The sequence below is a fragment of the Takifugu flavidus genome, chromosome 10 (assembly GCF_003711565.1).
Source record: "Takifugu flavidus isolate HTHZ2018 chromosome 10, ASM371156v2, whole genome shotgun sequence".
NCBI lineage: Eukaryota > Metazoa > Chordata > Actinopteri > Tetraodontiformes > Tetraodontidae > Takifugu > Takifugu flavidus.
In genome coordinates, this window is record NC_079529.1 from 11,553,961 (window position 1) to 11,577,778 (window position 23,818).

Here is a 23,818-nt window from a genome sequence, read left to right on the forward strand (position 1 = left end):
TGCTCTCTTTATTTATAACTTATATTAATAGTCATATAAAACTGTATAATACTGGTTGCTACCTATTACAGAATGGAGCCATTGGGTTAAGTGTTTTCTCAAAGGCAGAATACCATTTTTCATACATATATTTCAATAGACATATCAATTAACGTTTGTTACTATTTATAAATATCAATTGAAAGTCCATAATTCTGTTGTTTTCCCTTTTTTCATATGCTCTACAGCTTCTATAATTTCCAGATTTTCGAGTGTGTGGTCAATTTAGAATTTGTCTTTGAAACATTTAATACAAAACACTGAACACTAAAGCTGTGCCTCATATGTTCATCCAACAGAAGCTGCTGTGGTCTGCTCCTCACTCGTGTGTGTGTGTGGTGGTGATGGGTGGGGTAGGGGGGTGGGGGGTGGCTATGTGTGTGCGTAGCTTCCACCTCATAAGGCTGACAGTAAGCTGGAGGCTGTTACAGATTCTCCAGCAGACCGAAGAGGAGCACAAGGAGGAGAAGGAGGCAGATCCAGAAGAGAATGAGTTTCTCTGAATGAGAAGCTGATCTCTTAGCAGAAACTTTTCACGTGTCTTGCAGATCTTCTTCTTGCAGCTTTGAGGTGAGGGGCTATGACCCGTCAGTTCTCATCATCAGCTTCATGTTTGACCATCTCTGTGATCAGGACCTTTGCTGATTGGTTTTACGGACTTTTAAGATGAGCACAATGAGGAGAGTTTGTAATTTCATTCACTCATCATTCATTCACTCAACCATCCATTCATCATTCATCCTTTATTTAAAGATTCTTCTGTGATGTTGCCTTAACAATGTTCGTGTTCATTAAAGTTTTGTTATTTCTTAATTTTGGTTCTTCTGTTGGATTTTATTTATGCATTGTTACAAAAGGGGTCTGAGAGAAGCCAGCCACCAGAGGGCCATCTATAGGTTTGGGTTTTCATGCTGTCATATTTAACGACATGTGTGTCTCTCGACTTGTCTCATCTTCTTGACCTCTTTATCCCTTTTGGGGTCACGGGGAGGGTGCATTTATGGGTGAAGGCAGGGTCCACCCCTGGATGATGCGCCAGTTCATTGTAGGGCAACACATGTATGTGATGCTTTTAAATTGAACTATTTTCTAAAGAATGAACATTGGTTCTTTTTTTAGAACAAAAGCCACAGTCATTGATGTTTAAAATCTGAAAATCTGTACAATGTTTCATATTTTAATATGCAGTATATATTTGTAAAAATCTCAATATTAAAATGTTAATAATAATTGTTAATTTAACAATTATTGTTTAATCTACCGTGTTATATGGCTGTGCTGCATCTAGGCAGTGAAAACTAAACTTTGGTTTTATTTTTTAAGTGTTTGTTAATGTATATTGTTCCTCTATGACAAACAATGGAATTTGCATTATTAAAGTGTGGACCATCCCGGCCATCATGTGATGGTGGTTGTGAATGATTGAGAAATATTCGGCGGGGGGGGGGCCTCAGAACAGCATTAGAAATGGCAAAAATGGCTTTCTCTTAATCCTCCCCATCTGTTGAGTGATGGATTTTTAGCTAAACAAAGATGACTTAAATTTACTTTTTATTTATTTAAAATAAAGGTTAAAAAAAAGTACAAGATCAGCAAACACAATGATGGAGTTCAACGATAACAGATGTTTTATGTGCAGAAATGCAATGATCATTTCATACTCATGAAGCTTCTACAATCATCACTTTGATCCATTTGAGGGTTTAGTCCCTGGTTTCTGTAAAGCATCTTGAAACACTAAAATATTGACACAAAACAGATCAAATTGAATTGCGGTTAAATAAATCATCAATAAAAGTTTATATTTTCCAAAGAACTTATTAGGCATCCTGATCCACAGAATTCCTGTCCTGCGTCAGCCATGAGTGACATCTACGAATCAGCAGCTAACTCGCTTGGCTTGTTCAGTGGTCCGTATCTGACGAAAGTGGAACTCCAACTGAGCTGTAAAGGCATTCCGGACCGTGATTCTCTGTGCAAACCAGATCCTTGCCTGGTCCTCGCCATGCAGTCCTGTGGGCAGTGGATGGAGGTGAACCACCATGTTATACCTGTCATAGTATCTTACAACATCAAGCAAGTTTAGCTCTGTTTTAGCAAAACATGTCATGTTTTTATGAATTTGAAATTTGATAAATTTAAAGAAACATTTACAAAGACATTTTGTGACTTAAAGTTTTCTTTGAGCCAAGCTACCAGTAGTCTAATCAACATCACTACATGTCAGCCTAACACTGGAGCTAACCTGCCTACTAAAGGTGGGGTCATACTTAAAGCAAGACAAGTTTGTCTATCTAGCGCTTCATTCAAGGCAAGTGCTTTACAGGCATAATGAGGCATAACATAAAAACAGATGCAGAGATGCAAATGGAATAGCAAGAAAGGAGTTGAGAAAAGTTAGTGGGTTGTGGTCTGTAAAAACCACCACCAGCCCAGAACCCACAAACACCCCAAAATGCTGCAAAGCCTAAATCAGAGCAAGTGTTTCCTTCTCGATCGACACTTTCTGACCACTCATATTTAACTTTTTTTTTCAGAAGGTCTGTCAGAGAAACCACCATCGTAGAGATTTTTTTTACAGAAAGAGGGGTAGTAGCCTACTAAACCAAGAAAATTCATAAGTTCTTTTTTAGTTGTTGGTGGCTGATAGTTATCAATAGCCTGGACATTTGCCCTCACAGGGGGCACACTGCCCTGACCTTCTACCCACCCTAGATACACTACAGTGGCTTTAGCGAACTCACAATTGGGTAGATTGACAGTTAACTGAGCCTTGGCCAAGCAGTCGAACACTTCTTGTAGATGCAGCAAGTGTGTTCCCCATTCATCAGAATACACAGCAACATCATCCAAATAAACTGCACAGCCTTCCACACAATCCACTAAACACTAAATTCATAAGATGCTGGTGCTGGTGTGTTTCTAAGACCAAAATGCATTACCCTATATGTGTATAAGCCACTGGATGCTATAAATGCAGCTATTTCACGGGCTCTGGCTGAGAGTGGCACTTGCAAAAACCCTTTCAGGAGGTCCAATTTAGACACAAACTTGGCAGCCCCCACCTGATCGATGCAATCTTCCATACGTGGAAGTGGGAAATAATCTGGTTTTGTGACACTGTTCACTTTCCTAAAATCTTTACAAAATCATAGGGTGTTATCTGATTTAGGAACCAACAGACAAGGGGAGGCTCATCTAGAATTAGAAGTTTCCGCAATCCCATTGTCCAACATATACTGAACTTCCTCATCAAGAAATCTACGCTTCCCCGGATGAACTCTATAAAAACGTTGTCTAATGGGTTTTGTGTCACCGACCTCAATGTCATGCTCCAATACATTAGTTTCAGTGGGGGTATCACCAAAACCCCCCACCATATTCTCAATTAAGATTGATTAGTTGGGCTTGTTTAACCAAATCAAGCTGTCCCAACAACACATTCAAGTTATGTAATGACTCAGAATTCTTCAACCGTCCACACAGCATCGCTTCATTGGGATCCAACAGGCCCTCCTGCCCCAGCTCTGTTCCAATGTGGGAAAACCCAGACGTTGTCACACATGCCGGACTTGCACCTGGTGTGCCTGCCTCCTGGCCGCCGCCAACCTCTGCATGAAAGAAATATGGTTTTAACAAATTAACATGGGAAAGCTGTTTTCCAGTTCTACGCCCTGGAGTTGCTATGATGTAATTTTGGTCTGACAGCTTCTCTATCACAGTATGTGGGCCAGAATACCTTGCCTTAAAAGGAGAGCCAGTGACAAGTAGCAAAACCAATACCTGATCCCCAGGCAAAAATGTACGTCTTTCAGTTTGTCGATCATAGAGTGTTTTCATTTTTGTCTGGGATGACGCCAGAGTTTTCTTAGACAATTTTTGCGCTCGGTAGAGTCGATACCTGAAGCTATTTACATAACCAATCAGATTTTTAGGTAACTGTTCCTGCTTCAAATTATCCTGCAGAACTGCCAAGGGTCTTCGCCAAAAACCAACTTATTTGGGCTAAATCCTGTGCTCTCCTGTACCACTTCCCTTGCTGCTAGCAATAACTAAGGAATACCCTCTTCCCAGTCCCCCTTCATTTGGATACAGTAGGCACGTAAGAGTCGGATGGGAACCCTCCAACGCACCCTGGCTCTGAGCATGATAGGCTGAAGACTGGTGACGTCTCAACTGCTTGAGAACTGCCGCAAACTGTTGGGAGGAAAAGTTCGTACCTTGGTCTGTCTGTAGGATTTTAGAAATACCAAAGAGCCCAATAAATTGAGACAAGGCTTGTGCAACAGCTGTAGTGGTGATTAACCAACTACAATTTTCCCCTAGAAAAGATCACAATTTAATATCATTTTGTGTAGGGGAACATCCACCACATTTAACCCAATGCCAACCACTCGTCTAACTGAGCCAGTAAATGTATTGCTTAAAAATGGTAAGATTGACAACAGGATAAAAAAATCAAAAGCGCCCATATCACGCAAAATCCCAATGCGCACTTTATCATCCTGCCCAACCAATGACACAATGCCTTCCATAATGAATGGTAGATACGATTCTAAATCTGACCGCGCCACCCTATTTTGAACTAAGCTGTTAGCCAGACTGTCATTGTCTGGTTCTGCACACATCTCTGATTTCCAATTTCCTGTGCCATTCTGCTTGGTCTAAGCCTTTAATGTATAACAGTATTTTTTCACATGCCCACGTTTATGGCAATAATGACAGATTTTATCTGAATGGCAGATTCTCTGTTCCACAATCATAGGCCTCACAGTGCCCCCAGCAAAAGAAACACTCCTACTCCTGACTGCACCCAACTGCCCATTGTCCCCTCCTTTGGATAAAACATAATCATCAGCTTCTCCAGCAGTTTCAACTTTCTATTCAATAATATAAATTGAAATCAGGTTTGGCACAGAAGTTTTGAACTGTTCTAAAATTCTTAAATTGCGCAGGCTCTCCTAGGAATCCACTTCAGCCGCTGTGCACCAACGATAAAAATGACTAGATAACTCACGGCAAACTCAAGGTGTGACTTGTCTCCCCGCCTCCATGTTTTAAAGGGTTAGCTGTACAGCGAGTGGACTCAAGCCACCCTCTACCATCAGCCAAACGCTCAAACACAGAGAAAAACTCTCTGGATCTTTTTCATTAAATTTGGGAACTAGCTTTAAATCACTCAGGCTCCCGAAAGTCCACCATGAAGTTGACCATATTTCATTAAATCCAATTTCTGTCTCTCCAACTCTAGCTTGGACTGCTCCAACTCATACCGCGTTTTTTCAATAGCCAGAACCTTCTCTAGTTCAACACCTTGGCGCACCTTTTCTACTGCCAGCTACTTTTTTTTGCTCCAGCTTCATATGCAACATCACTAACTCTCTCTGCTGCTCAAACGAGAGTACTGCTGAACCCCCCGAAGGCAGGAGGAGAATCCCCTGTGCCCTCAACCATTGAGGCCGGTTCCTTAACTTCCAGTACACCCATTTTAACCAGAACAGTTTTAACATTAGCGTTTAATGAATCTTTTGACTTTTTGTTACCAAGAACTAACTCAAAATGCTCAGCTATTTTAATTAGCTCTGCCTTTGTGCACCGATCCAATATTTACTCACTCGATGCACCAATACATTTTTTCAGTAATTCAACCATTTTACACACCGCAAGAACTTCACATTGGAGACCAAAACCAAATAGAATTGGCTACTCCCCTGCCTGCATATACAATGCAATCCTGCTGTAGGTTCCCCCTAACTGCCTAACCAAAACTGAATAAATTCTCCTCCCTAGTCTTCATGAGGCTTGGCAGCAGGTACTTATGCACTGTAGCCCAGTAGTTTGAAATGACAACAGACAGATTCACACTTCCAAAATCACAGAAAACAACATCTACCTGCTTTAAATGGCAAACACCACGTGTCCCTCATAGTACCAACACGACCAACTACAATTTCCTACGGTAGAGCCCCCACTTTGTTATGGCCCACTTGTGAAGTCCACAACAAAAGACGAAGACACACTGTCCGGTTTAACCATTTATTTTCTAAACCAAAAGAAAACACCCAACAAAGGAGTACGGCAAGTGAGAATGAAAATCAGTGGTGTGAGAAAGTGCCTGGATGAAGTGAGTGAAGGGGTGAGGTATGTTGTAGGTGCAAAAGACAATAATTCACCAAGAGGCAAAGCAGCTGGGCACGTGAGATGGAGTTACAGAGGTAGGAGAAAAAGCCCCGGAATGCTGGATCGGGTGGAGCTTTATAACCTGCAGATCACTGGCCAGGTGCTCCAATTTGGTTAGCTTGACCCTTCTGGAAACCTGGAAACCACAGACAGCACAGAGAAAGACAACTCCACAGCTCAGGGACCATTACAAAGACAGATCTAACAACTTTTGCCTTAGGATCACAGCTACTAAGGCAGATATTACCTGGTGGTCAATAGCACTTCTTGGTGACAGGAAGCAAACGGGAGACACATCCATTATATTGAATTGGGGTTAGACAAAATCACAGACAGGCAGCATCAATAATCCACAGACACTGGGATTAAACAACCATGCCAGTGTATGTTTAGAAACTGTGCTCTCCCTTCTGTGCCTGATCGGCTTGTTGTATTATCATGAGTGTTCTCATTATTTAATACTTTTGAATAAACCAACTTTCAGAGATTCAGCCAGAATCCTGAGTCAGTGATTGTGCTGCCTTTGGGTTCCTGACAAGTTTTACTTCCAGGAAAGACTGCTTATCAGCAGGCTTGGAAGGACGAGAGATTCTGCTGTGTCCAACATCCCCAAACTCAAAAGGCTTCATGCTGCCTGTACTAGCGAACACTGCACAGAGTCCAGCTCCTTGTTTTTGCAATGAACAGTTCAGGTGCATTCTCACACACCATCTAAAAAGATGAAGATGTTCGTTTTTTCTTGTTAAGGTGAAGGTACTTAATAAAGAAATAATAACCAAACTTTCATTTGGAAAATGCACATTTATTTTTTCACCTTGCATTTGTTATGTAGGTGGACCGCACTGAAGTAATTCCCAGCTGTGGGAATCCCAACTTCTCCAAGGTGTTTACCCTGGACTTTTATTTTGAGGAGAGGCAGCGTCTTCGTTTTGAATTGCTTGACATTTACAGTGGCGGCCTCAATGGCATGAAACACGAGGCCTTCCTTGGATTTGTGGAGTGTAACCTAGGGCAGGTGAGTCATAGGACTTTAACTTTGTACCAGCAGCAAGGTGACACAGAGCACAAAGTTCCCAAGTTCCTACATCTGAAAACATTAAGAACTAGAACTGTTCTCAATTTATAGATTCAGAAGAATCAACCTAAATAAAACCATAGTATGTTTAACTTCTTCACTGTCTGGAATAGTTGGATGGCAGCTAATTTAGTAATCAATCTGTGTGCACCAACAGTGTGTTCCTCAGCTCAGTAACTGCTGAAAAGCAAAGTTCATTTAAAGCCCAAAATCACAAACATTGTCTGCTTGGAGGGCTTAACAAGCTGCACAATTGTGACCCGAACTGTCCTTAGACCCTCAATCTGGATCACTAAAAATTTAAAAACCCTTTAAGGGAAAAACCTAAAAGCCAAAGATGAGTTATCAGATGTATACAGAGAACATCAGCATTAACATCAGTAATATACAGGATATGCTCATTATAATTAGTGATTTTGGAATTGGTGTATAGACCTAGCTTTAAGATTAAAGCTAGTTCTAAGTTAAAGTTTACATGATGTTCATAAGAATTCTCACACAGGAATGAGTACAATTGTGAGCCCACAGATCATTTCACAGAGGAAACTTTCCAAGGCTCTGCTGAAACCGGGAGGAACAGTGGGGAAGTCCATCATCACAGTAAGCATGACCTCAAATCAAATGTTTTAGTTTGAGGATAAAACTTAAAGTCCTTTTCTCATTGTTCACATTTCAACACTTAATTGTGAAACAATTACACAAACTGTGTGTGTGAGTGCAGATAGCAGCAGAGGAGCTGACAGGTAATGATGACCACATTGAACTGTCATTTAGTGCAAGAAAGCTGGATGACAAGGTAACAGCTTTAAAAGAGTCGAGAGTTTGTGAGTGTCAGTGTCAGGACAATAATCACTGTATGTCTTTGTGTCTGTCTCTACAGGACTTCTTCACCAAATCAGATCCATTCCTAGAAATCTATAGACTGAATGAAGATGCCACCATGCAGCTTGTTTACAGGACTGAGGTACAAATACAGACAATAAGACATCTGCTGTATGTATTGTGACAGACACAAACACAGGTGTGCTTATGATGTTTTGTTTTTTTCTTTTCAGACTGTCAAGAATAATTTGAACCCAGTTTGGAAAAGGTTTAAAGTTTCTCTGAACTCACTCTGTGCCGGAGACCATGAACGCAAGCTACAGGTGCGCACACACGCACACGCACGCACACACACACACACACCACACACACACACAACACACACACACACACCACACACACACACACACACACACACACACACACACATCCAAGTTTACCCTTTCTATTCTCTGATACGTCTAGTCTCAATTTCCCAGAATCACAACGTAAAAACAGTTTTTTTAAAGGTTCCCACTTTTATCAAAAAAGGAAATCTAATATTTTGCAGTGACAATTATTCTTCCTATTTGACTGAGTCCACCTGTGGTCACTTCAGTTGATTGGCCTTGTTTTTAAAGACTCATCTGGAAATTCTAAAAGCTGATTTACGAAAAAAACAAACTGAAGGTCTAAACAACTGAACTTCCAGAGTTCAGACATGGGCTTGTATGGAGGCACAAATCTGGAGAAGTCTACAAGAACATTTCTACTGCTCTGAAGGTTCCCAAGAGCACAGTAGGCCCCATTACTCTGAAACTGAATAAGTTTGGAACACTCAGAACTCTCCCCGGATCTAGATGTCCAACCAAACAGGAGAATCTGGAGAAAACAGTCAAATTAGTGACCTAGAACCTCATTGTCCTTCTATCTGAGCTTCAGTAATTAAAATCCTCTTGTCTATAATTGTGAATACTGTATTGGAAAATAGAGGAAAAATGCCTGGAGGAAACCAGGCATTTTTCTGGACAATACCATCTGCACAGTAGAGCGTGTGGCAACATCATGCTGTGGTGGTGGGTGGCAGCTGAGTCAGGGAGAATGGTCATGGTTGAAAATCTGAGTATGAAAAAAATGTTATTATTCCTTTGTTATTATCAAGTATTGAGTATAGAGTAATTACAGATAATTAGACTTCTTTATTTTAGCATAACTACATGAAGTCAAGCTTTGCGTTGTCATTTCTGCGGCACGTAGATGACATGCAGAGGACTGAAATACCATCACTTTGAAATGATCAAGTTGTTTTTGAAAAATACTTATATTGCTTTGATCATGCAGTAGTGATGACCTCATCACTCATGTTTGTCCTATCAGTGCACCATTTGGGACTGGGACTCCAATGGCAAACATGACTACATTGGCGAGTTCGAGACCACGTTCAAAGAGATGAGAGGAGCCATAGAAGGACGACAGGTAGCAGCAATTATGTAATGTGAAATAGGTTAACGATATTTCCGATTAATAGCATGCTAGATTAAAGTACAACAATGTGGGAAATTGACAGTTCCATAGATTATGACCAGTTCTCTCAATTGTTGTATTCACACACTTACATTTATAGGTTTAAGAGAAAGAGGAAACCTGAAACTGTAGCTTGTTAACATTTTTCCCCTCTAAAATTATGTACTATTTATTTTGTCAAATCACAAAATGGAGGGAAATTACATGAATTTGCAGAACTATTTATTATCTCTTTATCCATATTGCTCTGTCCATCTCCAACCCCTGCTTAAACTCACACTGGAAAACTTTACAGTAGATAGTCATAACATCAATGGCAGGACAGTCCAGTTGTGGGTGGAGGACTTTAAAACCTACTATGGGAATATGAGAGCTTGCTTCTAACTCGTGTACACACTGAAGAGGAGCTACTGTGGATTTACAAGAGAGTCAATGGGCAAGGATACTTGTGCCCCAGAGAGGAAAACCTATGAACCTATGAACAGTCTGGAACTGGGACAATGCTGGGACAATGCAGATGGCTGTGAAAAATTTACTCAGTAACTTTATCTTGCTCAGCTAAAAATATATTCATCAATTTCACACTATTTCAATATAATTTGAATTTGTTTTTATAAAGTCTTATTGATTCCTTGGAATCTGCTTTTGCATTAATGAAAAAGCATTATAGCACACCATTCCCAGCCACACTTTTTGATGCATGCTTTGCGTGAAAAAAAGTATTGGACCTTATAGCTAAACTTTTGGTAAGATCATGAGGCTTGTCTTTTATTTATATGCACACAGATTAATTTCAAGTATCCAAGGGTGCTTTATAAATTAAACCGTTACAAGAAGACGAGGTGTTTCAGACATCTCTTCAATTCCTCTAGACTTGGTGTGGTACAAAAGTCTACAGTTACAGTTTCAGAGGGTCAGCGTTGTGACAATGTCTGTGAATGATCTAAGGTCTGAAGGATGAGAGCCAGTGTTAGAGTATCACCATTGAAAACGGCCAATTTCAATTTCATTGCACAAGTCAACATCCTGTCCCTACTGGCATTCCATATCACTACAGAGACTGACTATGGCTTCCAAATGTAAAAGCGAGAGAGTTGACTGTACCTACTCTAAATCGATCACATCAAGCTGTGAGGCCAAGTGTATATAAGTAAGCAAGACATTGACTAATCAGCAGCAATATTGGAATGTGATTCAGTCTCCGCAAAGGTGGGTGAATAGTAACCAAGAGAGGAAAGGTAATCAGGGCCAAAGGAATTAGACTACCAGATTTGAACATTGCAGACAGCAATGACATTGAAGACAGCTACAAAGACTTTGGGATCCAATAGTAAAATACCAGTGTCAAAGAAACTAAAGGAAGTTGACCACTTCTAGAAACAGAAGTCACCTACATTAAAAAAAGAACACTGTCAACTGACAGGATTAGAGGTGCAGGCTGTGCAAAGCAGGCACTGAAACAAACCAGCGCATAACAACAGGGTGGAAGATGCTCGGTGGTAAACGTATACAAAGCAACATACATAACCAGGTAGCAGGCACAGGAACATCTGTATTAAGTTTTGACTGGAAACTCTGAGGTATATGTGGTGTACGCCTCCTATATTGAGAGGATTGTCCCATATTGAGAGAAATCCCGTGGGATCAGCTACAGCCTGGCAAACAGGCATAGCGAACTGGCTCAACTCTGTAGTGGACAAAGTGGTCAAGAATGCTGTAATGTCACAGTACAATACAGTATATGGCATATATTGTATTCTAGTAGTAAGTGATAAATGTTGGAATCCTGAATAACATCAACTTCAGTAAGAAGTAACACAGGAAACTAGAGAAATACCAGGGTCTGAGAGAGTAGCTGGGGAGGATATGGGGAGTCAAGGACCAGTCGTCCGTAATCACATGAAGCAACATAAAGCAATGAAGTAAAAAAGTAAGTAAGCCCTGCTTACCTTTCTGGCACGAGGCATAGCCATTGGAAAAGAATTGGAACATGAACAAATCCGCCTCCCTCCAAAGTCCCACCTCCCTCCCCCTGCTTGTGAGAAAATTAATGTTGAGGCGGAGGATCACCAAATGAAACGGGTCAATGGAGTCAGATACACAGGAACTAACAAGTGAAAACAGCAATTTAATAAATTCAATTCTATATTTGGTGTAAAACTGCTCTGCTAGATAGGTATGCGACTCCCAAGTGATGACAGCGGTTGGCAACTAAAAGGGATGTGATGACTGCTGACAGGCAGGAAGCTGAACTGAATAATATGGTCAGGTCTTCATCAGAATTATGAGAATGAAATCATGATGAGTTTCATTAAATGATGTACCGGTATGTTTTTTTTAGATTTTAGTGTACCATGCACTAATTAGGAATATTTTTAAATTGTAAAGAATATTGTTTAAAGTATTTTAAAAAAAGAAACTCAATTGCCAGGTGTCAAGAATAAAACGTGAAGGACGGAAACTGTATTTCTCAAATGGTTTATGCATTTAGAAGTTAAACAACAAAAACAGAACAGGGCCAAGGCAGTCCCAGTGCCACAGAAGTAGGGGCTTTAACATAAAGGTTTTTCAATTGTACCACTGTTGGCCGAAGAATCCCAATTATTGAGTTAGTGTCCGTACAATAATATCAATGTGATCACTCGTTTCCAGGTGCAGTGGCTGTGTATTAACTCTAAATACAAAGCAAAGAAGAAAAACTACAAGAACTCGGGGATTGTAATACTTAACCGATGCAAGGTGATGTTGTGTTTAATCACTCAGTAGAATAGAAATCCAAATTTCTACATACACAACTATTCAAAAAGTGTGAACAATGAATCAGAATTGTGTTTGTCTATTTTTTGGAGTGATTATGTTGTTTTGTGGTCCTAACGGTACTTATTTTTTCCCCATCTCATTTCACCTCCACTATCCTGTTTATATTGCTCTTCACTCACTCTCCACAGCTCTGCAATGGTAGTTGGTAGTTGTACTTGTATCTGGTAGTTTAGGACTGTAAGCTAGTATTTTAGTCATATATGCCTTAACTGGATAGTGGCTTGATTGTGTCTCACTGTAAGCCACTTTGGACCTAAGTGTCCGAAACGACTAAAATTAAATGGATACAAGAGAATAATGGGGCAGGAGCATGGGGGAGGGGGGTGTTCTCTTACGCACAGCATGGCCTTAATGAGCTGATCTCATTCTGTTACTAAACCCCTAACTGCTGTTACAGTGTAGAGTACACCTGTCAACTACTGCAGGACTGTGCTACATCTCACTGCACAACGTACAAGAATTCATTCTGATGACATCTTCTGTTTGGCTGTAGCATAACACCCATCTTTATACAGAAGCTCTCGATTTGAAATGAGAGGAGATGAAACATTAACATGTACAGTAACCAAAAGTTATCTGTGGCTCTGTGGCTAAATCTGGTTGGACATCAGCAGCCAGTTTGTCAATGATTAACATCTAATCTGTGCATCTGCAGGTAATCAAAATGCACTCATTCCTCGATTACATTATGGGAGGCTGCCAGATCCAGTTTACTGTGAGCACACACACACACACACACACACACACACACACACACACACACCACACACACACACACACACACTCAGATATCACTATGGAAACAGTAACCATGACAACACGGACAGCAGTGTCCCAGTTAAAGAATTAGATGCTGTTACCTGGGTTCCAACCAGTTTATCTGGTGGTCTGCCTAACTGAACTTCTGCCTTCTGTTGACTTAGAGATGATTTTTAAAATCACACGCACACACGCACAAACACAAACACAAACACACAGACACACACACACACACACACACATGAATGCCATGGCGTTGTAAAAAAAGGTTAATGAATTTTGGAGAACTTTGCTCCACTACTTTCTTGACTATGAAAAACACCTCACACCAACATACTGTAACCAACAGGTTTCACTGTAGGTATGCAATTTGTCAATAGCACTGGTGAATGGTGTCTTCCAAACATCCCAATTATTTCAGACAGTCCGGAAGGAGATTGGCTTTTATGGAGAAGCACAAAGCACAATGCTCCGGTGATGGTTGGATCATTCTCTTAGCTAAACACAGGATCTCTAAAGCTCAGCCAGAGGGAGTTCCTTGATCACGTCTCCTACCAAGACCCTTTCCTCCAGACTGCCCAGTGAAGAGTATACCTCCTCCATTTAAGAATTGTAGAAGGCCACATTGGCTCATGGGAACCCTCAACACAACAAGAATGTAGTCTTGCCCAGATCTCCAGGTCTGAAAACTGCTTTCAACTGAGATCCCTTTTTCCTTGGTGAAGGAAACTACCTGGCTAAACCGAAAACCCTGATCAGGTGATCATGTGTTAATAATGGACCTGCAGCAGCACTGTGCATGACTCTCTGTCACAGAGTTCAACAGTGCAGGACACTCTGTTGTTTTGGTTAAAAACCAAAAGTCAGGGAACACTGCATCTATATGACTGAAACCATTCCTGACTGGCTATTCTGTCTACAGGTTGCCATTGACTTTACAGCTTCAAATGGAGACCCTCGAAACAGTTGCTCTCTACACTACATTCACCCGTTTCAGCCCAATGAGTATCTGAAGGCTCTGGTAGCAATAGGGGAGATCTGCCAGGACTATGACAGGTGGGTGGGTGCTCATGTGATACAATGGCCAGATATTAAACTGTATGCATTAGGTCAGCTTGTTCGGGAAGTGCTTGAAGAAGCATTTCCATGAGTATTTGGGTTTGATCTTGTTGATGTAATTGAATTTAATTCAGTTTATCATGAAACAGTTTATCCTTTATTTGCTATGTGTTTCATTAGAATAGAATAAAATTGTGCCCAGCCTTACTATTTCTCTGACAGACTACCAGTTTTAATTTGTGACCTTACTATTTTCACCTGACAGTGATAAGATGTTCCCAGCTTTTGGCTTTGGAGCTCAGATTCCTCCGGACTACAAGGTAATTGAATGTTCAGTTTACATTGTCTCTCAGCATGCCCTCTGCCAGGCAGATGCTTCTGGCAACCTTAATGCTCTGAGTTTCAGGTGGTTAAATCATACCTCACTTTCTCACTTCTTTCCTCAGAGTGTAATTTGAGTGACGCTAAGCAAACCAACATTCACTCATTGTCCACATTACATTGAGATAAAGAAATAGGACCACAATCACTGACAGAAATTGTAAGGGGTTAGGTTCCGATGTCTTCAGTAATTTACATTAAACAATGTTTGATTTTGAAGGTACTAGTTTTAGACTTGATATTGGCTTAAACAGGACAACTTTATCTGAGAAAAAATGAAACAGACTGAAGTTTGTCTTATCTTATGCTATCTTACCTCTCCTCTGTAGATTTCACATGACTTTGCAGTGAATTTTAATGAAGAGAATCCAGAATGTGTAGGTGAGTGTTTTTATTGGCAGTGGCTAACCACCATGTTTGTAAGTCTATTATTAGTTTAGCCTAAGCTACCATATTGACTGTTTTATATATATATATATATATATATATATATATATATATATATATATATATACACTGTATATACACACACACACACACACACACACACGCACACAACCTACATTATGTTTTATTTAATTGCAGGTATTCAAGGAGTGGTCGAGGCCTACCAAGCCTGTCTTCCCAAACTACAGCTGTACGGACCTACCAACATCGCTCCCATCATCCAGAAGGTTGCTTGCTCTGCTTCGCAAGAGGTTCACACCAAAGAGGCCATGGTATGACTATTTAGAATACATCCAACTATCCATAATATTTTATGGTGGGATTATTTTTTGCACACTACCTGCACTGGTGTACAACTGCCTGTCAGCACTGGTAGACAGATATGAGCTTGTTTATCTGGACTTCTGTGCTTGATAACCACGGTTTCTGGACTTTTGCTTGTTACAATTTAAGGACATGAACTGAACCGCCAGGAACAGTAGCATTACAGGCAGAAGATGGACAAGATGAGCAAAGAACCTTGGAGAGCAATTTCTAAAACACAATTTAGATTGAGTTTTGCACGCCAGGCTGTTACACCTGAAGGCTTTACAACAAATTGAATGACTTAGGAGTGTGTGGCGAATCTGATGGGAGTAAGCCAGGTACCAACCTTTCCCAGCATGGAAGCAGACAGACAACAGAGGAAACGTTTGACAAGACACAGAAGGGAGGGGAAAAGGGAAATACTTGGTAGAACTCTTAACAGTACTCATCAGCTCTGCCAGTAGAGTTGCTGGTCTTTAAACACTGTTCACCTGTCAGCATCTGTTGGCTACATTTCATTTACAGCACTTATGTACCACACATGTAACCTTGTTATTGTTACGGTTTAGTTCAAACAGGACCCGAATACAGACAGGAAAAAGTCAACTCGGTCTCAAAAGGGTTTATCTTTAAATGAAAGAAGCCTCGAACGCTGCAAGATGGAAAAACCCGCTTGGCACAGGGAAAAGATCCTGCACGATTCTTCATAATGGAGGGAGGTTGGGTGACCCTGAGAGTGAAGCACAAAACTGACAGAATGACACACTGATGAACAGGAGCCAGGGCCTAAATTGCCAGTTGATTGGTAATTGACAGCAGGTGTGGCTGTCACCAGTGCCAGCTATGGGAAAGAGGCTCCACCACACCCCATGGAGGGAGAACAGAGCAGGAACAGGGAAAACACACCAAATAAACCCAAAACAAACACCCAGGACCCTGACAGTACTTATCCCTCAATGGGTGCCTCCTGGCATCCTACTGGGCTTGTCAGGATGGTCCTTGTAAAAAAATCACATGGGAGACGGTTATCCAAGATATAATGCCCGGAAACTCACGTCCCCTCCTCCGAACCATACCCCTCCCAGTCCACCAGGAATTGTAGGCTGTGTCCACGCCGGCAGATGTCCAGAATATGCTGAACTGTGTAGGCTGGGCTACCATCAAAAACATGGGGGGAAGCAGGGGTTCAGTCAGTGGAACCAGATCTGATGGGGGTGATGGGGGTAATTTCAGATGCATGGCAGAGGGGTTAATGTGGTCAATTTCAAAAGGTCCTACGAAATGAGGAGCCAGTTTCCGGGAGTCCACCTGTAGGGGAAGGTCCTTTGCTGAAAGCCAGACCATCTGGCCCAGTCAGTAGGGAGGACTTTCCATGGACACAAACTTGACAGGCAACTATGAAAGCCTTGGAATCTGCCATGAGCCATGGAAGGCCACCAGAACCATTGCCTAACCATACAGAATCTGTGAGAGACCAGGATGGCAGGTAAGTCTAGAAGAATGACCCCATTGCAGGATGTCCAAACAGGCAGAACTCGGAACAAAGAGTCGGTTATGTGGGCTGCCAACAGGGTCAATTGCTGCACCTCTAGGACCCTCTCCTCTATCTGCCAGGAAGCAGCTCCAACAATGCAGGATTGAGACAGGATGGGACCCGGCTCTGAACTACAGGGAAACTGGTGAAAACTGGTGAGTCAAGGCATCTGGCTTGACATTACAGAAACCTGGGCAATGAGTGAGGGAGAATTTAAAATGGCCAAGGAAAAGCACCCATCGTGCTCAACGGGAGTTCAACCTCTTTGTGTTTCGAAGGTACAACAGGTTATTTTGGTCGGTCCACACTACAAACAATTGGGCAAAACACTCCAACCAGTGTCTCCACTCCTGCAAGGCAAGCACCACTGCAAGCAGCTCTCTATTCCCAACATCATAATTTACCTCAGCAGGCATCAGTCGTCGACTGTAGAAGGCACAAGGATGGAGCTTCTGATCAGCTGGGTCCCGGTGGGAGAGAACAGTGCTGACCCCAATGTCCGAAGCATCCACCTCAACCACAAATTGCCGGCTGGGGTCTGGGTGAAACAGAATCGGCGCAGAGGAAAACAGCATTTTAAAGTGACTAAAAGCTGCCTCAGCCTCATGGGACCACTGAAAAACCCTTAGTGAGGAAGTTAGCTCGGTGAGAGGAGCAACAACTTTACTATAATTGCGAATGAAGCGCCAATAGAAATGTGCAAACCCCAAGAACCGTTGGAGCTGTTTGCGGGAAGCTGGGGCGGGCCAATCTGCTATTGAACTCACCTTGGCAGAATCAGGTGAGAGTTGCCCTGTCAAACAATGAATCCCATCAAGTTAAATCCACTCATCATCTTGACGTATCTGAACCAGATGGTAAGCATTGCGAAGGTTCAGCTCAGAACAGAACCGAGCCTTGTGGAGAGGACAAAATGCCGCATCGAGGAGGGGTAACGGGTACATGTTCTTGGAAATGTGTTGTTCGGAGCTCGATAATCAATACAGGGTTGAAGGGAGCCATCTTCTGAACAAAAAAGAACCCCACATCGCATGGGAGGAGGAAGGGCAGATCAGACCGGTTTTCTAAGGACTCAGCGATGTACCTTTCCATATCTTCCTGCTCAACTCAAAGGCAGAGAAGCTCCACAGTTGTAAGGGCAATGATGTCATAGGAGTAGCACCTAAAGGTTTTACTTAGGAAGGTTGGATTTCTGCTCCAAGATATTAATGTCTGTTGTGGGTACACCCTCAGGGACATCCCCATTCTACTGTCAGTCACTCTTCATTTACCCTGTACTTCTGATTAAGTCTCCTTCTACTACTTCTGATTACCTGTGAAATCCTCCTGCTCACTTGTTCTTGCATCCATGTCATTGCTCATCGGACATAGTTAATCATCCATCTACTTATCATCTACTATTGTATCCCTTGCCATTTACTATCACAATCACTCTTAAAGTCATTTGAGAGTAAATCATTCATAGCCATATTCTATGGATCTAATCAATTTTTTGCCAATTAAAAAGTGTCAGATGCAACTATTGGAGTTGCAATCTTAAAACTGGTTGAGGTTCAGAGCTAATGATTTGTCTTCGATTGTGTCCAACAGCAGTACTTCATCCTCCTCATCCTGACAGATGGTGTCATTACTGACATGGCTGACACAAGGGAGGCCATCGTCCAGGCCTCACATCTTCCAATGTCCATCATCATTGTCGGCATTGGGAATGCTGATTTCAGTGACATGCAAATGCTGGATGGTGGCGAAGGGATCCTGTGTTCAACCAGAGGAGAACCTGTTCTCCGAGACATTGTTCAATTTGTGCCCTTCCGGAACTTCAAAAATGTGAGTTCATTGTTTGATTCAATTAAACAGAAAAACAAACAAACAGACAGACAGACAAACAAACAAATCAAACAGACAAACAAGCAAACAAACAAAGACAAGCTGTACCTACATGAATTCCTTGCTGCTGCTGAGCAATTATTACCTGCAGATGGGTCATTAGTGTCTCCACACATTTATATATATTTACTGTAGCTAAGCATGTTAGACAATGGAAGATGAGATCACACATGCCATGATGTTAAACATGACGCACCACATCATGTGCTACAGGAAAGCTGGGTCTGCTCCCAATGTGAACATTGCCAAATTCAGATTTTAAGTGCTGCACCACTAATTTTGATGTGAGAGGGGTATGATAGACCTCAATATGTAAGACTGCAGGACTGTGTGTGTGATGTGGTTTTCTGCAGAACATTGACAACTTTCTGATGACACTGTAGAAGGCCAGCTGTGATCGCAGAGAGATCATTATCCAATCCCCATAATTTGTAGAGCACATTTTACAGCCACAAGGGATGCTTTGTCATGCAACAGCCAAACAAGTGAAATAAAACAAAATCAAACAATAAAAAAACACACATAACAATACAGAGACAGAATAAAGTGCAGACGCAATCCAAAGATAAAAGAATTAGACCACAGCAAAGTAAGGCATAAAGAATGAGAACAAACCGAAAAACTTTAAAGTTATTTTAATGCCTGGAATCGTGGCTTTAGCTGACGTTTAACAGTTTCAAGTGAGAGGGCCCTTTTTATGTGTAGTGGTTATATGTTTCACGCTTGGTTAAATCCACCATACTGGGCATTACAATAGTCCAAATCTGAGGAGATAAAAGTATATATATCACTCGATCAAGATTATTAGAGGACAGAACTGATTTAATTTGACAGTTGGGTTGTCTGGCGGACCTGCCTTTGACCAGCATTTGGGCATTTTCATATTGGTCTGAGGCTGAGAGGTGTGTGGCTGTTTTATTCCTCCCTCTCATATGTCATTGCATCGACATCATCATCATTGCACCTTTACAGGCACCTGAACACTGCAAGGTAAACAAGGGACTGGTCGATGGTCAGAGCTGTGTTTCTGTTCTTTACAAATATGTTCCTTTTGGAAAGTTTACAAAGTTTTCTTAACATTAATGCAGTGGAGGATGGAATTTGTGGCTAATCTATAAAGACTTTAATGGATGACATTTGCCTATTTTGTCAAATTCTTTGCTTCAGTGTTCAGGATACTAAGAGAAGGAGTAATTTTGAAAGAATTTGTCTAATGTTTTTTGTTAGAAAAACCCACAAGTTTCACAAAACATAATTAGACTGAGATTATATTCTCATTATTAGGCAATGTTTCATTTTGACATATTTTCAATCAGTGGTTTGCAGTGGGAGAGAACTGTTCCATGGCACGTTCGACATCATCTCTGGGGCTTGACAACAGTGGAGGACACCGGTGGTTCAGCTACCTCAGAGCTTGAGATGCTCAGGAGGGTTAGCCAGTGCTGAGTGGAGAGGCTAAACCTTAGCAATACTTAGCAATACAGCTCTATAAAAGCAAAGTTCATAATAAGGCCACTCAGAGCATCCCAGACTGGCAATAATACCATAAATAACTGTGTCCTGCACAGTTCCTGAGGTCTGCTGCAGAATCTCTTCTCCTCAGAAGCTGAGCAGAGCTTGGATTTCATGATCTTATGTGTGCTGAGACCTAAACCAGTCTAAAGCAGGGTCCCTGACACAACACAGTGTTCCAAACAGGAAATTAAAATGCCATGGGTGATTGTATTAAAAGCTGCCATCTGGTCCAGCAGTAGGACTGCAGAATCAAGAGAGTCTGTTGATATAAATATATCATTAAAGACCCTTACCATGCAGACACACTGCTGTGACGTGCTCTAAGACAAGATTGGAAAATGTCAAAAATGTTGCATGTGTGCAAGTACGATTGTAAATCTAAAAGGACCATTTTTAGCAAATGAATGGGACTACCAAACTAGAACTGATGAAGCCTCTTGGATGAAAGGTGAAACGTCTTCAGGAAATTCAAAGAGTCCAGTTGTTATGGTTCAACTACCAGAAAGAAATTAAGGGAAGTTTTGAGATTGGCCTATAATTTGAGGATGGATGTATCAGAATGTGCTTCCTTTATTAATGGTGTCACGAATGCTCAATACTAAAATATTCTCGTATGACACCTGACTCAACACTGCTATTACTGTTTCAGATGATCTGAACACTTAGGTACAAGAGGTATGGACATACGACAATGGTTTGGGAACAACACTATTCCCAATCATTTCAGTTGGAAAAGCTTCCAATCATTCATCCAGGCATTAATGAACTTTTTAAAGTGAAGTAAAGTTTGCTATATTGTTCCTGTCTGCAGGCATCTCCAGCTGCTCTGGCGAAAAGCGTTTTAGCAGAGGTTCCAAACCAAGTGGTGGAATATTACAACAATAAGGGCATCAAACCTAAAATGCCAAGTGTGTACCAGTCTTCCAAGCAGTTTGGACTCTGAGCTATTCTTGTTTGTCATTGTCACTTAGAAAGGTGCTACATGTTATTTTTTTACTTCTTCCAAAAAATAAATGTTGTTTAATTTTTGTCAAATGTTTAACTGAAATGCTCGTTTCCATGTCTTGATAATTAGAAATGCAATAAATACTAATACTAATACAAATATTACTACTTCTACTACCAATAATAATAATAATAATAATAATAATAATAATAATAATAATAATAATAATAATAGAATACTTTGTGTCTTTAACTTGAACAAACTATAACGCATGGCATCATCTGTTGATGGAGGTGTCTTGATGTAATTCAGTTTACCAAACTGCAGTGAGTTGTGTCTTCATATTGTAGGTTCAATTATACATGCAGTAGTTTACAATAAAACACACTTGAATTACTGTGACTCTTCAGCTCCAAGGGGGAGCTGGGGGCATTTTTGTCATTTTCAGTGTCACCAAGAAAATTAGATCACTGTTCGATAGATTTGCCTTTATGCTCACCTAGTTCAGAATAGCATCAGTTCAGTGGATGTCACCAAACAAAGTTAATGTTTCTTTTTCATGTGTTAACTAAAAACTTAAATTACCTAGATGGCATGCCTGATTAGCATATTAGAATGACAAGATTATCTGTGAGATGCTCTGTTGACATTTTAAAATAAATTTGTAATCTTGTGTCCAAAGAACCTATAGACAGGAACCTCTTCATGGTCCACTAATACAACAAGTGGGTAACTTTCCCCCCAGTTTCCACATAGAGATTCAAGTTTGTCAACAGTTGAAGCGCTTTCAGTGGGTTAGATACAGGAGAACCAGCCACTGAGAGCGAGTGGACCCATCAGAGTTGAACAGATCCACCTCCAGCTTGAAAATATTTAGCATATTCATTCCATGGAGAGTGGTCGCTTCTTCGGAACTCAGCTGGTTTCACAGTTCAAATGGTCAGGAAAAGATGTCGCCCCAGTCTTCTCAGGCTGTTGATTTATCATGCACTGTGTACTAGTCTGTGGACAAAATGTCTTTTCTTTACATACAATGACCTCATGGGGCAATGAGCTCTGCTCCTTCGATTGAGCATAAATGTACGAGCCAAACTATTAATGTGTAGCTTGCAGGAAAGTCAGAACTGGCCCAGGGCTGCATGAACCTGTATAGAGAATGTGCAGATGTCCTATGCTGGCAAATGCCATTTATGTTAGATTTGTAGATGATAAGGTTATTTATCAGAATCTTGAACCCGAAGTTCAGATAGCACTATTCATAACTGATAGAGCCAGAATAGGATGTGCCCCCCTCTCCTGGCAGCGGACTTTGAAAAAACTGCTGCAAAAGCCTGTCTTCACTCCCTACGGAGAATGAAGATGAATAAAGTTCCCTTTTGCTTAATTGCCATGGAAATCACACTGATTGAGATCTCAGGAGCTGCTAGCACTCAGCAGAAGTGCCCTTAGAAGTGACATGTCAATTTGACTGTGCAGAAATAATCTGGTGATGTGAAGCACAATAATCACATGTTGCTGTGTAATAATGCCAAATGTAGCATAATCAATGTTTGTGCATTCTGTAACCTCAGAAAGCTTCATTTGCATGAGCATGACCAATCTGACCACCACTTACACTATTGACAGTATTATGTGTCTGAAAGGAGTGAGACACAACAAGTCCAGAGTCTTGGGGTTATGGTCAAAAGGTTTCAGAAATATCTGATAAATCTTATATGCTTTGTTTGTAATTTAATAAAAACACATTTGCATCTTGGGCTAACCCTAATCTTTTTCTCTCGTGAGTCCAAAAGTGTTCTGCATGTAGGACTTCTCTTTGTTATCTCTTTCCTCTTGGTATCTGTTATAATGTACTAAGTGCTGCTGCTGTTATAGCCTGAAGCATGGTGATGTGTAGAAATGTCTACATATTAAAGCATTGATTGTGACTACCAAGTTTTTGATTTTGTCCTCTCTGATAGTTCCGCCTCAATAATTACCTTTTTAAAGTATTTGTTAAATGGTGCATTTGTAAGATTGGTTGGTAACACAATTAAAATTGCAGAGGCAGGTATAACACCAATGGAGTCTAGAGGAATAATGGAAAAGTCGAGAAAGATGTTTTAGAACTTATATTCAACAGAATATTTGTTTTCCTATTTGTTTAGATGTTAGTCTGTTTCTGTTATCTGTCAATACTTGTCAAAACAAAAAAAAAAGTATTTTAAAATTGAATATACACAAATCTGATTTTGATTGCTTCACAACCTCAGAGCAGACAAACCTCTGTAACCACCCTACAATCTTCAATGCTCTCCCTGAGGGGTTAGGACCCAGGCTGGGAAGCACTGACCTAGAGGACTGCTTACACCTGTGATGGAAGTTTCCTTAGACTTAGAAAAGAACTTCATACCAGCTGTGAAGCATAGGGGTGTCATAATTTGGGGCAGTTGCGACATCATAGAATCCATCATTGTTATAGCATATATCAGAATGTTCCTAAGGAACGTGTCTACAAACTTAAGACAAAAGAAGTACTGAACTGCCTGAATCAATTCCTGAAATT

The 23,818-nt window shown here is 41.0% G+C and overlaps 1 protein-coding gene across 5 annotated transcripts; it reads left to right on the forward strand.

Annotated features, from left to right (window-relative positions):
• The first annotated feature begins 429 nt into the window (after positions 1–429).
• LOC130532782 (copine-4-like) lies at positions 430–23,208 on the forward strand. Of its 5 annotated transcripts, XM_057045623.1 has the most exons (16): positions 430–609; positions 1,880–2,071; positions 7,052–7,234; positions 7,823–7,894; positions 8,016–8,090; positions 8,175–8,258; positions 8,350–8,439; positions 9,473–9,571; positions 12,272–12,358; positions 13,095–13,154; positions 14,121–14,254; positions 14,523–14,577; positions 14,968–15,019; positions 15,224–15,357; positions 18,516–18,752; positions 21,139–23,208. In XM_057045623.1, exons 2-16 carry the CDS (start codon positions 1,901–1,903, stop codon positions 21,268–21,270), a joined length of 1,665 nt encoding a protein of 554 aa, XP_056901603.1. In that variant the 5' UTR covers positions 430–609; positions 1,880–1,900; the 3' UTR covers positions 21,271–23,208. The 5 variants fall into 5 exon arrangements, with proteins under 5 accessions (XP_056901603.1, XP_056901606.1, XP_056901604.1 ...); XM_057045626.1 differs by lacking the exon at positions 18,516–18,752; XM_057045624.1 differs by lacking the exon at positions 13,095–13,154.
• The last annotated feature ends 610 nt before the right edge of the window (positions 23,209–23,818 follow it).